Source organism: Aquila chrysaetos, chromosome 21 (assembly GCF_900496995.4).
Source record: "Aquila chrysaetos chrysaetos chromosome 21, bAquChr1.4, whole genome shotgun sequence".
Taxonomy (NCBI): domain Eukaryota; kingdom Metazoa; phylum Chordata; class Aves; order Accipitriformes; family Accipitridae; genus Aquila; species Aquila chrysaetos.
The window spans coordinates 18,018,173-18,035,649 of NC_044024.1; the positions used below are offsets into that span (position 1 = coordinate 18,018,173).

Genomic DNA, 17,477 nt, shown 5'->3' on the forward strand with positions numbered 1-17,477 from the left:
CACGGCCGTCGGCAGCAGCCGCCCCGCGAGGCGAGGAGCAGCCGGACACCGCGCCGGTACCCAGCGAGGAGCCTGAGCAAAGGAGCTGCCGTACACACCTTACAGCCAGCATAACAGCAAAACCTCTGCCCCTTCCCAGCTACCAGGCTTTCCACGCCTGTCTGCTGCCTGGTATAGTTGATAAAACTCGCTGGAAGCACCTGCATCACTGGTTTTGCTGGACGCCGTGGCACCGGCAGACTGATGTGCTGGGTGGCGGCGCGTCCATGGGCTGACACGAAGGGCAGGATAATGAAACCTTCGTGCACACACCAAGTATTATTTATTTATTGCAGTTTCTAACATTGAAGTGTTAGCCCTAAATTATATATGATGGCTATGGCATTTTAGGATGACAGGACATCTTACAGAAGAGCAAGAGGACAAGATCCCGCTCGGCAGCAACTTGTAATCAGCAGAGCAGGAGGAGCAGGGAAGGTGCCATGAGAAGCGACGGAGCACGGGGCGGGGGAGAGCAGAGCCGAGGAAGAGCAGAGGCTTTCCAGCAGTGCGTCATTTCCAGCTGGTGAAGAGGCTGTTGACATCTCCATGCAAGCAGGCAGAACTGACACGGAAAGGTGAACTCGGAGCCAATTTGTAGCAGCAGGTGAGGATCAAACCCAGGATGAGTGGTGGCACCTGGCCTGCCCCAGCAGACAGTTACAGGGGAGTCTCCCATCATCTATTTTGTTGTGGTTTCAGGTCATTCTGACTTTATTCTGGTTTGAGGCGGTGTGAAAGAAGCAGTGAGGAGCCGAAGGCGGCAGCAGAAAACGAGCTAAAGCCAAAGGGAGACGGCTCTGAGGAAGGGCTGGGAAACATGGCGGGTGATTACAGAACTGCCCCCGGAGCGGGGACCCGCACGGGCACTGCGGGACCGGGGCTGAGCTGGCGGCTGGTCCACGAAGGGTTAACAGGGCTCTGGCCTTGATGGCACGGAGAGGGTAAGGCACATCATAAAGCCTCTAAAAAATGCAAAACACAAACCACAGCCACGATGCTGGTAATGACTGGTGCTTTAGATAATGTTTAGCATATAAATAAAGTAATTGACCAATTAATGAGCACATGGCAGATGCTTGATATGCTGTAACGAGTAGGAAAATGTATGATAGAACACAAGAAATTGATTAAAGGACTAGAAAAGTGGAGCTGCTGCGGGGCGGGTTTGGGGTCCAGGCCGCAAGTGGGGGGACGGGGACAAGGGGTTTGGTCCCCGCTGCAGAGACAGAGCAGGGCCCAGCCGACACCGAGGGCAAGGGGATAACGCCAGAAAGCCAGGCCAGCTCCCCGCCATGGCTCCATTGCCCTGGTGTAAAAACCAACCCCCCCCCCGCCGCCGCCGCCTTTTTGGCCCTGAAGAGCCCAGCAGTGTGTCTGCGTTTAAACCAGGAGCCGGGAGACCGTGGCGAGGGAGTCGGAATGGTGTCCGTCTCCTTCAAGGACAAGAAAACCCCTTTTCGAGCCGAGGGGTTGAAGCTGCAGGCCGCGGGTCTCCGTCTCCACACGCTGCCGTTGTTCGGAGCAACACTGACATGCAGCGGCCGCTGAGGGCGGGAAACGCGGCGTTCCTGCCGCCGTCCCTTTTTTTTGGGGAGGGGGGGGGTCCCCCCATCCTAAACCCGGTTCCCGGCAGAGCTGGACCCTGGGGGCTGCGAGGCCTGTGAGGAACTGAGCCCCCCTGCCCCAGTCAGCCCAGGTGTCCCCCAGTTACAGCCCAGTACACAGCCCCCACTGGAGAAAGGTGGGTCCCAGGGAGCCCACCCCCCCCCCGTTTCTACCTCAACAGCACCCCGGGTTTTGCGCCCGTTGGAGCCCAACGCACCCAACTCTTTCCCACCCGAGCTGCCGCGACAACGTTCAGCGCAGGGCCGGCATTTTTCTGAGGGGGAGAGGCGTTTGCTGTGTGCTCAGGGAGCAGATTTTAATATCGTTCGAAGCTTTTCGACAAATATTGGATTTGAATTCCAAATATGGGCTGAGCAGGCTAATTACCAAAAACCTACAAAATTAATGTAAGAGCCACAGTTTGATCTGAGGCAAATAAATATAAATGGTATTTATTTAATATTCCCCTGCACTTTAAACAAGGGAAGTTTGCCATATTCAGGCAAAATAGCTTATTATAAAATAGCTGAAGCTGCGACCTATCGCAGATGCTGCAGATTACACAGAGCGATTAGAATATCACATCAGACGGGCCACGCCAGAAACGGCGCTTAGCTCCTGGTGCTTTGTACCGGGTTCTCCCCGGGGCCACGGGCCAGCACGGCGCAGGGTGCGCTGCCGGGGCCACCCCCCGGCTCGCCCCCCCCGCCAGGCCGGCCCTGTCCGTTCTTCCCCACAACCTTCAAATTTAGTCGATGGGGTCGATGAGCGCGCCGGTGGCTCTCATAGCTGTGCAACCCGGCCAGCTCTGGAAACAGAGTCGTCTTCTTTCCGTGCTTTCCCCAGCCCTCCGGGACTCACTGACACCCCCCCCCCCCAATTCCCACTCCAGGTCTCTGGCCTTCCCCCCAGCCACGAGCTGTACTCGAGATACAGCTCCCATCGCCAAACACCCCTAAACCCTCCCTGATGGCTCCACACGTGCAGCTGAGTCCCAGCAGAGACCCACGCGGGGAAGAAGGACCAGCTTTCTTTTGGAAAGTTGTCTCGGGGGAGAAAACCCTCCCATAGCCATGAACGTGGCGAGAGGCTGTTCCCTGTGGCCCTTCTCAGGAAACCAGGATGTTGCAGAGCACGTCCGAGTTATCCCAGCTACAGCACGTGCTTTCACAAACTTTAGTAATTCCCTCCTGCAGTTTGCTGCTGGCGTATCGCTGCGCTTGCCGCAACAGGGTCAGCGTAAGCATCCCGCATCCCTTCTCCTCTCCCACCGCTGCAAGCAGCACCCTGCTGCTGCCGTGTCAGCGGGCATCGCCGGTGAGGGACGAACCCTCCCGTCAGGGTAAGTATGCCATTCCTCGAAGCTGAATTTTAAATGGTTGTTTCAATTCCCATTTAAGTGTCCGGGCTGACAGAGAGTCTCCTGTTTAAGGTTGGAAATTACACTATATTCAGAGACCCCCAGGGTGACCTTTTTCTTTGGCCAGCTCCAACCCCATCTCAGTGTGCCCAGCCGGCTGCCATGCGCACAGTCAACCAGCCAAAGCCTCATCTCATTCGCACTCCAGTAAATCCCAAGGACTAGAGTGACTTTGATGGATGTATTTCATTTTAGACTGCCCTAATGAGTTAATTAAAAGCACCTGAGTATTTAGCTTGGTTACTCTCCTTTTTAGTAATTCTTCCTCACCTCTAATTAGCTGGGTAACTCTTACCTGATTCCCTTCCCAATTTGTCTGTGTCTTTCTTGCACTGCAGGACAAGGGTTTGTAATCTTCCCCAGTTCATTCAGAAATAGCCTCTAATTAACAAGGACAATGCTAATCAGAAGAGTTTTACTGATCAAGTCTATAAGCATTACAATTTCTTAATATTCAATACTTTCAAATACAGCCACCAAGATGACACCCTCTGTCCCAAATCTCAGATTACTGAAGACAAAAACTGACCTTCACAGAGCACCAGGGATGCTCAACTTTTGGTTTAAGTTCCCTTTCTCTGGATTATTTAAAAACAAACCAACCAAACCACACCAAAACCTCACAATATTTACACGACAAGTAAGCCTCTGTGTTTAATAGTAATAATACTTGATACAAAAAAGTTAGGTTTTTATCATTATAGTCAGCAAATATTCTATTAGTTATAGGTTTGCTTTTGTTAACGTTGAATCCATGCAAAAAAATCTATTTCTAAACACTCTGGGAATAAACCAAATTAATTTACTTTATGGACAGTACCTGTAGGCCAAGATCATCTTCTGCAATTAAAAATCTGTCAAGTTACAACTCCTTACAAGGCAGTAATTTTAAGCAGGCACGTGCTCCATCTCCTCGCAGTCCTGTCACATACTTTAGTGTCAACAGTATCACACACTGAGGCCTGGCAACAGTTCAGATGCCCATCACCTCTGAAAACACCCAGGCTCATCGCTTCAGGCACAGACAAGGGCACATTAAACATTTTTTTAAACAGAGAAACAAGATTCTCAAAGGAGAAAAAAAAATCCTATACTGCAGTTATTTAAAAGGTCTTTACGTTGTTGGCATAACATTTTCCCCATTGTTTGTCACATATTTTGTGAACCATCAGTTGTTTTAACCACAACTAATTCATGATGAAGTTTTATTAGGCTTGATACCGTTAAACACGCTATCAGTTTAGCACAGGATGTACCTTACACATTTTACTATTTTAAAATAGTCGTTATAGGCAAATTCTAAGCAAACACCTATCGAGCTCCACAGAAACACTGACTCTCGAGCCAAACCACACTGCCTGCCTCAGCTTGATCTGCTGATGATGTACAGTCGGACTCCTGTTTGTCACCAAAGAAAGTTCCTCGACAAAGAAATGACCCTCAGAAACTCGAGCTCCTCATATATGATTTTTTTGGACAAGGGGAGAGCAGGACAGGAAAAAGCAATACAGGTGCGACACTCCATATACAGCAAAAGTGTTGTTTAAACACAGCATACTGCAATTAACTTACTATTTAAAATAAGATTTAAGTCTTCAATGTCACCCTTATTTCCTTGTGCACTTGTATTTTGAAAGTGCACATAAACAGAATATCGAACATTTAAATCTACTAAGCATGTTTCTCAGAAAAATCATTAAAAATTAGTTTGCTCTGACAGAGTGGTATTTTATACACTTCCCCGTGAGCAAACCCCATTTCCCAAGCCTGTTCAATAAGGACCGATCTCCCCACGTAAACTTAAGTTGATTTGTATCAATTTCACTAATAAGCATCAATGAACCTCTTTCTGGGAAGACGGGGCCAACAGAAAGTGTTTATGGGAATCATTGCTGCTACCACCGTAGTGCTTAGTAGAGGTAAACAGAATTAAGGCAACAGAGACTAGCACGGTATGCTGATGGTAGTAATACAAACCGCAGCAGTCCAGCAGGCAGAATGACTTCTCTGCTTGTCAATCCAAAAGGGAAACCTTGAAAAACATGATCATCCTTTCCTGTTAGAGATCATAAAAAATGAGAACACTCTGCTTTATGTAATCTTTCCAGTATTGTAGGGACTGGGATAGATTACAGTCCTGGGAGAAGTTGTACCTACAAAAAATCTCAGTCTTTCTTATCAAGATCACCACTTCATGGCACTTAAATCTTTCAAGATTAGATCCCACACCTTCTCCAAGAAACTGGTCCTTAACTTGCATGACTTCATCTTTTAAAAGAATTATTCAAATTAAAGGGATTACGATTAGCTTTGTATTTGCTGCGCCTTTTAAAAATAGAGGCAAACTACACACTAGCCTTTGGGCAGCAGCTGGGACAGCTCTCACTGCTTCTGCTCACAATCTTCTGAAGCTGCACAAGGACCACAGTTGTAAGGTTTTACAGTTCTGCTAATATTTCAGTCTTAATAATGTGAAACGCCTCCCACTGGCATCAGATCCTCTCCTCCACACCCCAACATGGTTTTATTGCACCGATTTTGAAAAGTAGATCCTTACCAAAGGGATGAAGAGCAGAATTTGGATTTAAAAAAGAGACCGAAATAAGCCCAAAGGCTGAAGAGGACCTACTTGGTGCAGTCTGATACTACAATTCAACTGATTTGGTATGTAAATGCCACCAAAAGGGGAAGTTTTCTCTCCCTCTCCAGGTCACCACTTCTTCTCTCACGCCTGCTGACTGCAGAAGTACAGGAGGACCTACAAGGGGTTTACAGAAAGCTGTCCATCTCACAGGGCTCCAGGCAAACAAAGGAGCAAACACACTCGAAGTTGCAATCAGTCCTGCAGTCCCTGGAGTGAGAATGGGCTGTAGAGAACGAGCACGAGAGATGCACCATCTCCAAAACTTCACAAGAATCTAGCTGTAACAGCAGGTCCTGCTTTTTGGTGAATACATGTTCATTGGGTATTTAAACTGCTTTACCCAGGCCAAGAAAGCTCAGCTTCCAATTATACCTTTTTAATCACTAAAGAGTGAACAAAGTCTCTAGACAAGACATTAGGACTTCCCCTTCTCTAAAGGCAGCAAACGGGTATTCTTTCACAACTCACATTTTCTAGTTTAAACAAACTAGTGATCACTTTTCCGGAAGGAAATCCACACCTTTGGGGCAGGGGCAGAAATGAGTCATGAATGTGACCTAAAGACTTCCAGACCTGAAGACTTCTTACCCAGGTGAACATCTGAGATGGCAGCTTCATCGACATGACCTACCATGCTATGTCAGAAGCCAGGCAGAGTCCCTTTTTTGTCAGGCATTAAACTAAACTGGTCAAACTAAACTAAGACATTTTTGAAGACACTCTGTAAGTCAGTCTAATTTAAATGAATTAGGAAAGGGGCGGGGGGGAGTGCCAGAGATTTTAATGAGCTTCGGATGAGGCACAAATGCCTCAAGGGAAAGATGTAAACTTGACTGAATGCAGGAAGGCAAACCCCGAGCTTCTCAAAACCACTGGAGAAGCATAACACATCTGTCACTTTACAATAGGCATCGCACTGTGGAACGAACCCTTTGCATCTGATCAGCAAGCAGATACAGAGGACTCATAAGCAAAGACAGAAAACACCCTCCCACAATTCCAACTAGTATCAAATTTTCAGAATACATAGAGCAATAAAGTGACCACACACAGAATGATTTACGACCCATTGAGAAAACTATTGTTTATTTAGAAAAAAGGTTACACTGGTAGAATTCAGCAGATAAAAAAATTTTTTTTTTTTTTAAAAATGTCATTGTGAAACTTTTCAGATTAAAGTTCAGCAATACAAAGCTCCTGTAGCTGTAATTGAAACTTCATTTATTTCAGTTTTGAAGAGAGCATTTCCAATCAATCTAAAAACAACATGACAAACAAAAGGTGTGGCAAGGGACAACTGAGCACAGATTTAGGTTGGGATGGAAGGGACAGGGTTCATTCTTTTGTTTCTTTAAACAAGTCAACGTTGTACACAATATACAAATAATCCCTAAGCCTTGCATGAAAACAGTGCTCCCACTTGACTTTTTTTTTTTAGTCACGGATATTAAAAACAGGCCAAGTAATAAATAAAAACTGAGTTTAAATGAGGTAAATCCAAAAAGGTTCAATAACTGTTTATTCATGTTTTTCAAACATCTAAAAGAATGCATTTCAGATTGAAAGAATTACTAAACTCAGGCAGTATTTTCGACAACCTAAAGTGGAACTCTGTACACATGAAACCTCATTTGCACTATGGCAACTGTTTGTTTGCAGCACATTGTGCTAAAATATGGAATAGGTAACACTTTCAGCCAGGTACTGAAAATAAATGTGTAAGAAACTAAGCAACAAGTTAAAATACAGTAATGTACAACTCAACAATTAAATCCTCAGCATGGGGAAATAAAGCAGAGAACTGAATAATTTAAGGAGATGCAGATGGGTCCTCTTCATTCACAAATTTCTGTGCAATCTATACTCTGGAAAATACATTTCTGGTCACAGCTGGATATCTTCCCATTTCAATCTCACCTACAACAAAGGCATACATAATTGGAATTAGATGTTGTTCAAATGAACACTGATCTCACAACTTAGCATTTTATTCCATTCACAATTCAAAGAATGAGGGGGAAAATAAAACGGTTTTCATCAGTCAGTCATTCCCTCACTCTAGCTTAATCCACAGAACTATATTAATGTGAGCACTGCATTGTAAGTAGTGAAACACTAATTTAAAGATACAAATAAGAAACAAGTAGTCACTTGTGAAGGTAAAAACTCTTTTAGAAGTACAACTCCCTCAAATAGTTACTATCTCTAAATGAGGCAAGAAAGAAATACAGTCAATCAGATGTTGTACATTAGGAAGAATGTTATAAAAGACTTAAACCGGAACACAGGATTACATTCCACAACCATGTTGCTATGAAAAGCATTTTTTCATACTTCGCTATGCAAATGATGGGGTGTTGTCAGTATTCTAGGCCAGATGCTTCAGTTTAGCCCATTACACAGCTGGATGTGAATTTTACTGGGCAACTGACATTTACCTAAGCACTTGTTGCTTAAATCACGATGTAATCATAAAAACAGCTGTGCTTTTTTAATTGATGACAATCCTCACTTTATATTGAATTGCCGGTCAAGATAAAACTTCACACTTCATTATTAAAGAAGCTGCAAGTCCTGAGTAGTGAATTTCATCTACCAAGATGCCTTCTTTTTTTTTTTTTTGTCTCTCAAACATAACGTTGAAAGAAATGGGGAAAAAAACCCTGGGATGCATCCACAGCGATCAGACAATAATGGCTATGAAGGACAAAGAGTCAAAAAAATTCCATGATATTCCTTTGAAAGAGTGCTCATAATTTTCAGTTTGGAAACTATTCACAGAAGCATCTTTTATTATTTCCAGAAGATAAAACAAAAAGAAATAGTTCTAAGAAGCAATAACCTGAACTCCTACCCTTTTTTTCCACCAACACCCTCCAAAGAGCACATGGTATCAGCATGAGCTTTGTCACCCAAAACCCCTCCACACATTTGCCCTCAGCTTCAGTGGCTGAACAAGCAATGTCACCAAATGAAATTCGAGACCCTTTTTCCAGTAATCCCCCCTTTGCTCTATGAGGGCACAATCCACACCTGAAAAAAGTCTCCACAAGACACTTCTGGATGACTGGAAGATTTCAGAATTCAAATTCTGGGTTTTGCTTGTTTTGTTGGACCCTCATCGAAACACTCCTCTAAGTGTTATACAAGCCATCCTATAATCCTTAGGCCTCTCGGAAAAGAATTCCCAACAGCAAAGCACCTACACCTGTCAGACTTGGTCTCCATTGGTTTAGTTAGACAGAGACAAACAGAAGAACTTGGGACTATGTCATGGTCCTTCTCTGACACCTAAAGTAGGAACAGCCACTACAAGGAGCAAAGTTAAATTGAGAGTCTACAGCCAATAGATCTCTCCAGTAAGTTTTGCCATATAATATCCCCTTAAGTATTCCCAAACATGATACCCATATAACTGAATTTCCAAAAAAATTATGTCAGAAGGGACCTCTGAAGACTATGCAGTCCAACACCCTTGCTCCAAAAGCAGAATTAACTAAGAGCAGGTTGCTCAGGATTGTGGCCTGCCAAGGTAAGTTTTGAACACCCTAAGGATGGCAGCTCTGCCACCTCTCTAGGCAAACTCTTACAGTTTTTGACCACTCACAGTAAAAAGATTTCCGCCGGCTCAAATCTTTAAATGGAATTCACAACAAATCATGTTTGTGAAAAGTAGCATCACTTTCTAGACCAGCCAAGACAGTCATGAAAACAAGACAAATTTTCAGCCTCATCAATCCTTCTTCAAAATCTGAAACAAAGGACTTGTGCATTTAAAAACATTGTCTTCCCCTTCTCTGTAACAGTATCAGTTTGATAGACAGTGGGATAGAACTAGAAAAAAAAAAAAAAAAGGCAACAACAAAAAAACCATACAAACAAAAAGACAACCACCCCCAAAAAATCCCCTCAAAACAACCAAAAACCCACCCTGGGTAATTTCAGCCCTTTCATACTCAGGCTGTTTTGTTTGTATATCCTTTACCAGTCAGAAGCCACCACAGGAGGTATCGAGCCAAATGGAGTAAATCATAAAAATTTTTACCTTGACTGGAATAATCTTCATTATCTGTGCTTGTCTGAAGATTTATGAGTAGATTCAACGTTAAGGAAAAAAAATATATTTTACTACATATAATAAAAAGGAAGCTTGCTTTCTGTATTCTTCTGAAATGTTAATGTGTAAAAGGATATTGTTTCTTTTCTTCTTTCCCTCCAGTACTGTCTCGTTTTTCTTTCTTTTCCGGTTTTTCTTTATCATGTCTTGATTCCTTTAAAAAATACACATACAGGAAATAGTTTATTATAGTATACACTGTACAGTCTGATTAGAAGGATTATACATATTTAAAGTTATAACTGGCTACAGCTAAAAAAAAAATCATCAGTCAGAATGACAGTAATTAGCTTCTATGATTTCTGAGGTTATTCTAACTTTGTCTTACAGTTCTATGATAACCACTACAGAATTATAACTGGGAACTATTGTTTGATGTTTTACAACTATGACTACAACATACTTACCTGTTTTCACCAAAAAAAAGCTGTGATGACACATGCACTTGAAAATCTGAATACAAGCAGACTAGTTTATATGTGAATCAATGCTGCTTTCACATACTTTTTCACCAAACCAGTCTGCAAATATTCTAGACTATTCAAAACCTAAAGTATAAGTTCTGAATTTTCCTGGCTACTGCCAAAATGAACTAATTCCTCCAATTTATCCTGCCAGGAGTGCCTCCTGAAACATTTAGAGCCACATGATACCGGAATTTCCAGAATAATTTTCCTACACATTCACAGCGTATCTTTTCAATTTAGGCCATGAAGCAGCAATAAAAATTATGAAAAAAGAATTGGCTTGTTCTGTCAACAACAACAAAAAAAATCAAATCAACAAAGTGAGAATAGCTAATTTTACCTTTTTGCTGCCAGAAGAGCTCTTCTCCATCTTTTCTGCTTTAATTGAATCACCTTTCTCTTTTCCTGAAGATTTTGATTTGTTCTTCTCCTTCTCCTTTTCATTTAAGCGAGGGGAATCAGAAGGACTTTCACTTTTACTATGTTTTGAAGAACCAGCTAAAAACACAACAAAAAGTTGTAATTCACAACAAGTAAAAGCCTAACACAGACACACACAAAATAAAATACATACTTGTCCCATTTTCCTCTTTGCGTCGTTTAGTTGAATCCTGTGGTACCTCTCGGTCACTGTTTGAATGATCCTGGCACCAAATACAATTATCCAGATGTTAGCAGATTAAAACATGCTCCTGAAGTAGCACCTGCTTATAATGTTATTTTGGAAAACTGATTTTTGAATACTTAAAATGCAACTGAGTTGCTACATCTTGCATAAAGTTTCTTGAGATCAGTTTCAAAGGGAAATTTTGAATACATTACTGTAAACTGACCTTTGAAAAAGTAACAGAGCAAAAGAAAAACAACCCTGATATGGATCACTTCTGCTTGAACAGGCCGTACAAGCAGTTATTACTGCAAGGACTTTGAACAGAAAGCTTTCCAAGTATATACCAACTTTCTAAACTAGTTCATAAAAATTTCACCAACCCTTTTTCGATCTTTCCTGTCCTTTTCATCTTTCTTCTCTCTCTCTCTGGATCTTTCCCTTGACTTGTCCAAATCTTTCTTGTCCACTTCTCTCTCCTTACTCTTGGACAGTGTTGGAGTAGTGTGGTTAATGTAGTGCTGTTAAATTAAGGCAATATCACCAAATATTAATAAGTATTTCTAGATGTGTAAATAAAAAGTCTTACTCTAGTATAACAGATCTAGCTCAAAGAGCAAAATTAAACAACAGTACTTTACTAGCAAAAAAAAAAAAGTGACTGAAGACACTTTCAAACTTTTAATCTGTAATTTAACCTATAGCTTTGTTTTCTCAAATCCAGAAATGCAGGAACACTTTCTCTTAACTTAAACACTTACATTAAATACACATAGCCTTGTTCACCAGTATTGTTTGATACATTAAAACAAACCAGACATCAGTACTATTGACGCAGGACACACAGTACTATTGAAACAGGATAAGCAGATTCCTGGAGTGACTTAACACTTGCAATCTTGCCTGGAACAAGTGAATGGAATCAGCTGCTTAAACGGGTTCTAGTTAATTTTTGGAGAATAATCTTAATCCACAAAGTATTTAAGCCAATACTTTGAATAATGTGGTTTTTCATCTAAAGTAATAAAAAACTCCACCTTAAGCCTAAACTTCAAACGATAAAAGCAGCTGAACATAGAGAAGAGTTATTTTTACTCTGTAATGTGTTCTAGATTGTTATCCCACTCTCTCTTCTAACCCATTTTGATAAGCTCTGTAAAACATACTAATTTCACAAAGCTGAATATTTTTAATATAAACTGGGGTCCCAGGGGAGGAGAACAGAAAATAAGTCACAGTAATGTCAAGTGTAACACTTGACAAAGTTTAAATGCTAGTGTGTGTGTACACGCATGTGTGTACACATATAAGGTAGGTAGCACATGTATTATATAAATACCAATGCATTACAGCAAGTAATTCTGCCTTTTAAAATACAATTACATAGTTAGATCCAAGAAATATTTTTCATAAAATACCAATAAGAGCACATTTTAAATTAAAAACACCTTTCCTTGGTATTTTATATATTTAAGTTACAGCAACACACAGATTTAAATTAGTGTATTTCAATCTTTCCCAGTTCCATAAGCTATCCATTTTATTTGGGAAAAAAATTAATATCTTTTAATTAAAATGTTCTCTGTATTTCTTTTTTGAGAGCCATCTTACTTAAAAGGACACCAAAGAAAGAGGTAAGCGGAAGATTAGTTTAGAACAATCTAGAAATCACTTGAACCAAATCAAGTATTGTTTCAAATAATTTTATTCTTTTAATTAAACTAATCCTGTCCTTTTCCAGTTCTGGTAAATGTTTAACCTACCAAAACTTGATGTTACTGGGCCTATGTTAAAAGCCACACTGACAATGGTAGGTCTCTTTTCCTTTTATTACTTAACTGGAATTTTATTACCCTTCTACATCAGAGACTGAACCTTCAATACTCCTTTCACTAGGTAATTTTCTTTCTGCTCTTTTCTTGTTCCATTTCATACACTGCCATTGCACAAGTAAATTTACCCTTGCTCCCTTTTTTGCTGTCAACTTTTAACAGTGACTTGCCAATACGTTTTTACTACGCAGCCCCGTTCAGTTGTCTCCCAGAGATGATTTCCACATGAGAAAGCAAACATGTAGCTCTGCTTTCTCCTATTCTATTTCTTAGGTTTGCATGGCTGTTCACGACAGATTCCACTCCTCTTCCACCATCCCAATGCAGACTTTTGGAAAACTGCATCCCTTCTACCCCCCTTTACAAGAAAAGGCTGGATTTAGCTCATCAGGCTTTAGCAGGATTTCTAGAAGCAAGTTGATAACTGAAACCACATCAAATTCTGGGTACTGTTTTATGTTGCGTAACTTGGGCAAAGGCCAAAGCAAGAATGAACACAAACCTAACTCAAATCTGGCACCATTTACTTTATAACCTGCAATGTAAACCAACGTTTCAATGGTCTGGACCCAGAAACTGGGTAAAGTCAGGCATAAAGAAAGCCTGTAAGTGTAAAATAGCACTAGACTTCTACTGACTTTCAGTGGAAGATGAACTCATCAATCTTACAGGCTTCTGACTATCCCATCCTTTCCCCAAACAAGTACATGGCAGTAAAGAAGAGCATTTAACTTGTCTTATGCCATGTATAGGGAACACTGTCAAGAAGTGCCTTAAGTCTGTTAGAATGGCACTGAAGAATGAAAATGAAAGGGTCGGACACCGCCCATCCCCTGAGCACTTAAACAAACCCATGAGAAAGTCACACAACTCAATATACTTCCAGCTAAGTCTATACAAACACGTTAGAGTTAATTCTAAAATTTAACTTCTCAAATTGACTAGAAAAATAAAGCCATTCGTTAATCATTTAATTGCAAATAGCTTTGCTTGATTACCACATCAACATGTTAATAAGTAAAAGAAACAGTTTTAAATAAAAAATTTAGCTTAACTAATGAAAACTTGACTGAAATTTCAATTAACCAGTTTAACCTTGACTAATACAGTAAGGGAGGGAAAAGTGAGATTATACAGACTACCATATACCACACTTCAGATAGATGTGAGCTCAAGACAAATATTATAGTCTTATTTCAAAAAACTTAAATATACAAGATACCATGACAATGATTTATAGATAATTTTTTGAAAGTATATGGATCCAATCTATAGACACTAATTTCATCAACTGTAAGAATCAAAGGATGCTACCTATACACACTTTCCCTATAAGTAGATATGGTTGGTACTGGAAAGATTCAATTAAAAAACCCCATCAGCAAGTGTCCATTATAAAGTCAGAGCTATTTTGAATTAAAACATATAAAGTGTTCTGAACACTTTGTTTATACAAAGAGAGCTACAAGTAAAACAATAGTGTAAGTATAGAATAGGAAGTGATAATCCATTATGCACTTTTAAATAAAGTGAATATAAGTAATCCTAGATAAACCTGTTAAATTATCCAGAAAGTCCAAATGGTCAGCATTTTCCAAGTGATAAACATTTGTGCTATTTAGTTACATGTTAATACTGACTGCATAATCAAAAATCTTAATAGCAACTTTAAAAGATCCATTTCCTATTAGCCACATACCCTAATATATGAGCACGTTTCCAGTATTTGCGACTGTTTCTATGCAAGTGGTTGAGTTTAAAAAAAGCAACAGAATAGCTGCAGAATCTGTCTAAAATACAATATTCCAAAACGTCATTCAACTCATATCCCACTCTACTCAGCGCTTGTCAGGCCACACCTGGACTGCTGTGTTCAGTTTTGGTCCCCAGTATACAAAAAAAGATGGGGCCAGGCTGGAGAGGGTCCAGAGAAGTGTCACAAAGATGATCAAAGAACTGGGAAACCTGCCGTATGAGGAAAGGCTGAGAGAACTGGGTTTGTTCAGTCTTAGGAAAAGAAGGCTGAGGGAAGACCTTATCACCACTTTCCAGTATTTTAAGGGGGGCTACAAAGATGATGTAAAAGGGAGTCTCCAAGGGATCACATGGAAAAGACAAGGGGTAATGGGTACAAGTTACTCCTGGAAAGATTCCAACTGGACACCAGAGGACAATTTTTCACAATGAGAACAACCAGCCATTAGAATCATCTCCCCAGGAAGTGGTGGATTCCCCAGCATCAGACACTTTTAAGATTAGATTCAGCTGGACAGGGTGCTGGGCCATCTTGTCTAGACCGTGCTTTTGCCAAGAAAGGTGGGACCAGCTGATCCTTGAGGTCCCTTCCAACCTGGTATTCTATGAACTCTTGAAAGCATTCTTTAACATAACATTCTCCTAAGATACTGAATCTCAAGTGCGTTTACAGGAAGCAAAGGCACAAAGATGATAATTTAGGAGGTTGTCTGTGATGCTTAGAAATAGAGTACTATAGCACTAAAACATCAGTACAACAGCAGTAAGAGTACTGATACTCCAGAGATAACGTCTCAAATATTTTTGGTTTTAAATAACTTTTAAATGTTTTTTAATTGGTATCAAAAAAAGAACTAACTCTTCTAAGAACTATTTTAAGTATTCTATTACCTCTTCAGCCAAATAAATTGCTTTATCATAAGGACATTTCTACAAATTTACAAGTTTCAGAGAGGACCAGAAAAGATCTGACCCATTAAATCTCTTAAAAATATTGACAGAATGGTAAATTTCAGGGGATTTTCGTTATGTTGCTTCCACATAACTAACCCTCTCCCCGATACAGGTGCTATATAGCAGACTGAAAAAAACCCTCCATTACTACACTAGCATTTACAGGAATGGAATTTGAATTTTTCTGATGGGGTTTGCCACAAAACCAGAAGTTAAATTCTCTCTGCAACAAAACATGAAAGTAAACTTTGGTGGTGTCTAAAAGATTCAAACCTTTGCTGAAGATTCCTTGAGTTCGTTGAGGTTGTCCTGTAGAAAATGAATGGAGATGACACGTAAGCTGGAATAGTTTTCAGAAACCAGAGGAACTTTGGGAAGCATGGCCGTACCCTTGAAACAAAAAACAGCTACTCCTTCTGGAATAAATCTTATGTTAATACTGTACACTGAATAAAGCTAGGAACTGAAATATTTTTTAAAAAGAAAGAAGGAGAGGAAAAAAAAAAAGAGACAGTCATATCTATTCTGTAGACCCAATTATTAAGTAAACTACAAAATGTGTTTATATCTAATTCTTCATAAAACAGTGAAAAAAACCACTCTCCCGCCAAGACAAAATATAAAGAAAAAATAGTCTTAACTCTAAATACAGATGAACCACAGGTGAAACAGGTTTAAAACATTTTTAAACCTGTATCTTCTCCACTTTCAGTTAAATGTGGTAGAAGTCACTCCTGAATGACTTTACGCTGCCATTTACAAAAAACAGGCAAGAAAAACTTCATAATTTTGAGTAGTTATCACTGTCACCTGCTTCCTCAAAACTAGTAACAGCTACTTGAGTTCTCCAAAATTAGCCTAAATCTTTCAAGCAAATCTTACATAGAAAAAGATGTACTCTTTGAAAAAACAGAAAAAAAGAAAAGCTTGTTCTAAAGTTGGTAAGATGGTGAAGTTTAAAGGCCCACATAATCCATCACAGTGCTCTTGATGAAGTATTAGTAACTTACAGTTTTAAATGTTCAACGTACTGCAAATTCAAAGATTCCATGAATATAGATGGTTTAGAAATAAAATAAATATGGAGCAAGGAATGGCTACCCTGAGTCTTCAAGTAGGCTACGCCCATGGTTTTGTGCTGCGCTTGAATGCTTGGGGTTTCTCTTTGCTGGGTAGTAGGCTTGGTTGCCACATCTGGTTTTATCGTAACGCAGGGCTCAACATGGTGGGAACCCATTGGAAATAAACAAACCTCGAAGGGAAGGTACAACAGAAGCTGCATGCGCACTGAATATACACAACTACAGGAGAACTGATCACCAAGGAGACTTTAAAATGGAACTCCTTTCAAGACTCCTCCTTAGAAGGCACATATCGGTATGATGCTCATCAAGAAGCCTGATGAATTCAGAGGTATCGTACATCCCGTATCATCCAGGAATCTTCAGTGCTATAGATTCTTCAATAGAAGTGCAGAAAAATATGCTCCACTCTGCTGCAAAGACTCATTTGCTTGTAGCTACCATTGCACTCCAAAAAAACTCACTGCTTAAAACAATGAGGCACTTCTGTGTAAAAATTCTCTTGCAATTTCCAAACACTATTTACAAAATTTGTGCTAGGTCCTTGAAGCATTATTTTGGTTAATTAAAAATATTTTTATAGAAAAAAAGACAGTCCGCCAATAAAGAAAAGGAATGCATTTTCTAATGCAACATAAAACCTCCAGTGGTTCCAGTGTATACTTGGCACAAAACTTGAAGGAAGTCGAACATTGGCATCCCAAACTTGTGAGCCTAACATGGGTGCTGCCTTCCTCAGGCTATACTAACCTTTACTGTTGAGGAATGTGATGGAGAAGAATGTGTATCAACTTTGCGGCGTTTTTGTTCTGAGGAAAGAAAAGAACAATAGCATTATTAAAACACATCTAAAGGAGGATAATGTAATAATATGGCTTTCTCAAGTACCAAAATAATTTATGCTAGAATTCAAGTTTTACCACTACGTAAATTTTGTTTTTCTTGAGCTATC

The 17,477-nt window shown here is 40.4% G+C and overlaps 1 protein-coding gene across 4 annotated transcripts in view; it reads right to left on the bottom strand.

Moving 5' to 3' along the window:
• Positions 1–6,769: 6,769 nt before the first annotated feature.
• Positions 6,770–17,477, bottom strand: part of THOC2 (THO complex 2) — a 56,435-nt gene continuing 45,727 nt past the window's right edge. For 2 of the 4 annotated variants that reach the window (XM_029996711.2, XM_029996710.2), the window contains 8 exons: positions 17,276–17,334; positions 15,717–15,752; positions 11,286–11,423; positions 10,870–10,939; positions 10,636–10,793; positions 9,906–9,982; positions 9,757–9,804; positions 6,770–7,628 (listed from right to left, as the gene is read on the bottom strand). In XM_029996711.2, coding sequence (XP_029852571.1) covers positions 9,777–9,804; positions 9,906–9,982; positions 10,636–10,793; positions 10,870–10,939; positions 11,286–11,423; positions 15,717–15,752; positions 17,276–17,334 — 566 coding nt within the window. In that variant the 3' untranslated portion in view covers positions 6,770–7,628; positions 9,757–9,776. Of the gene's footprint in view, positions 7,629–9,756; positions 9,805–9,905; positions 9,983–10,635; positions 10,794–10,869; positions 10,940–11,285; positions 11,424–15,716; positions 15,753–16,453; positions 17,335–17,477 lie in introns of those variants that run through there. The other 2 variants (XR_003920852.2, XR_003920853.2) reach the window with 2 other exon arrangements.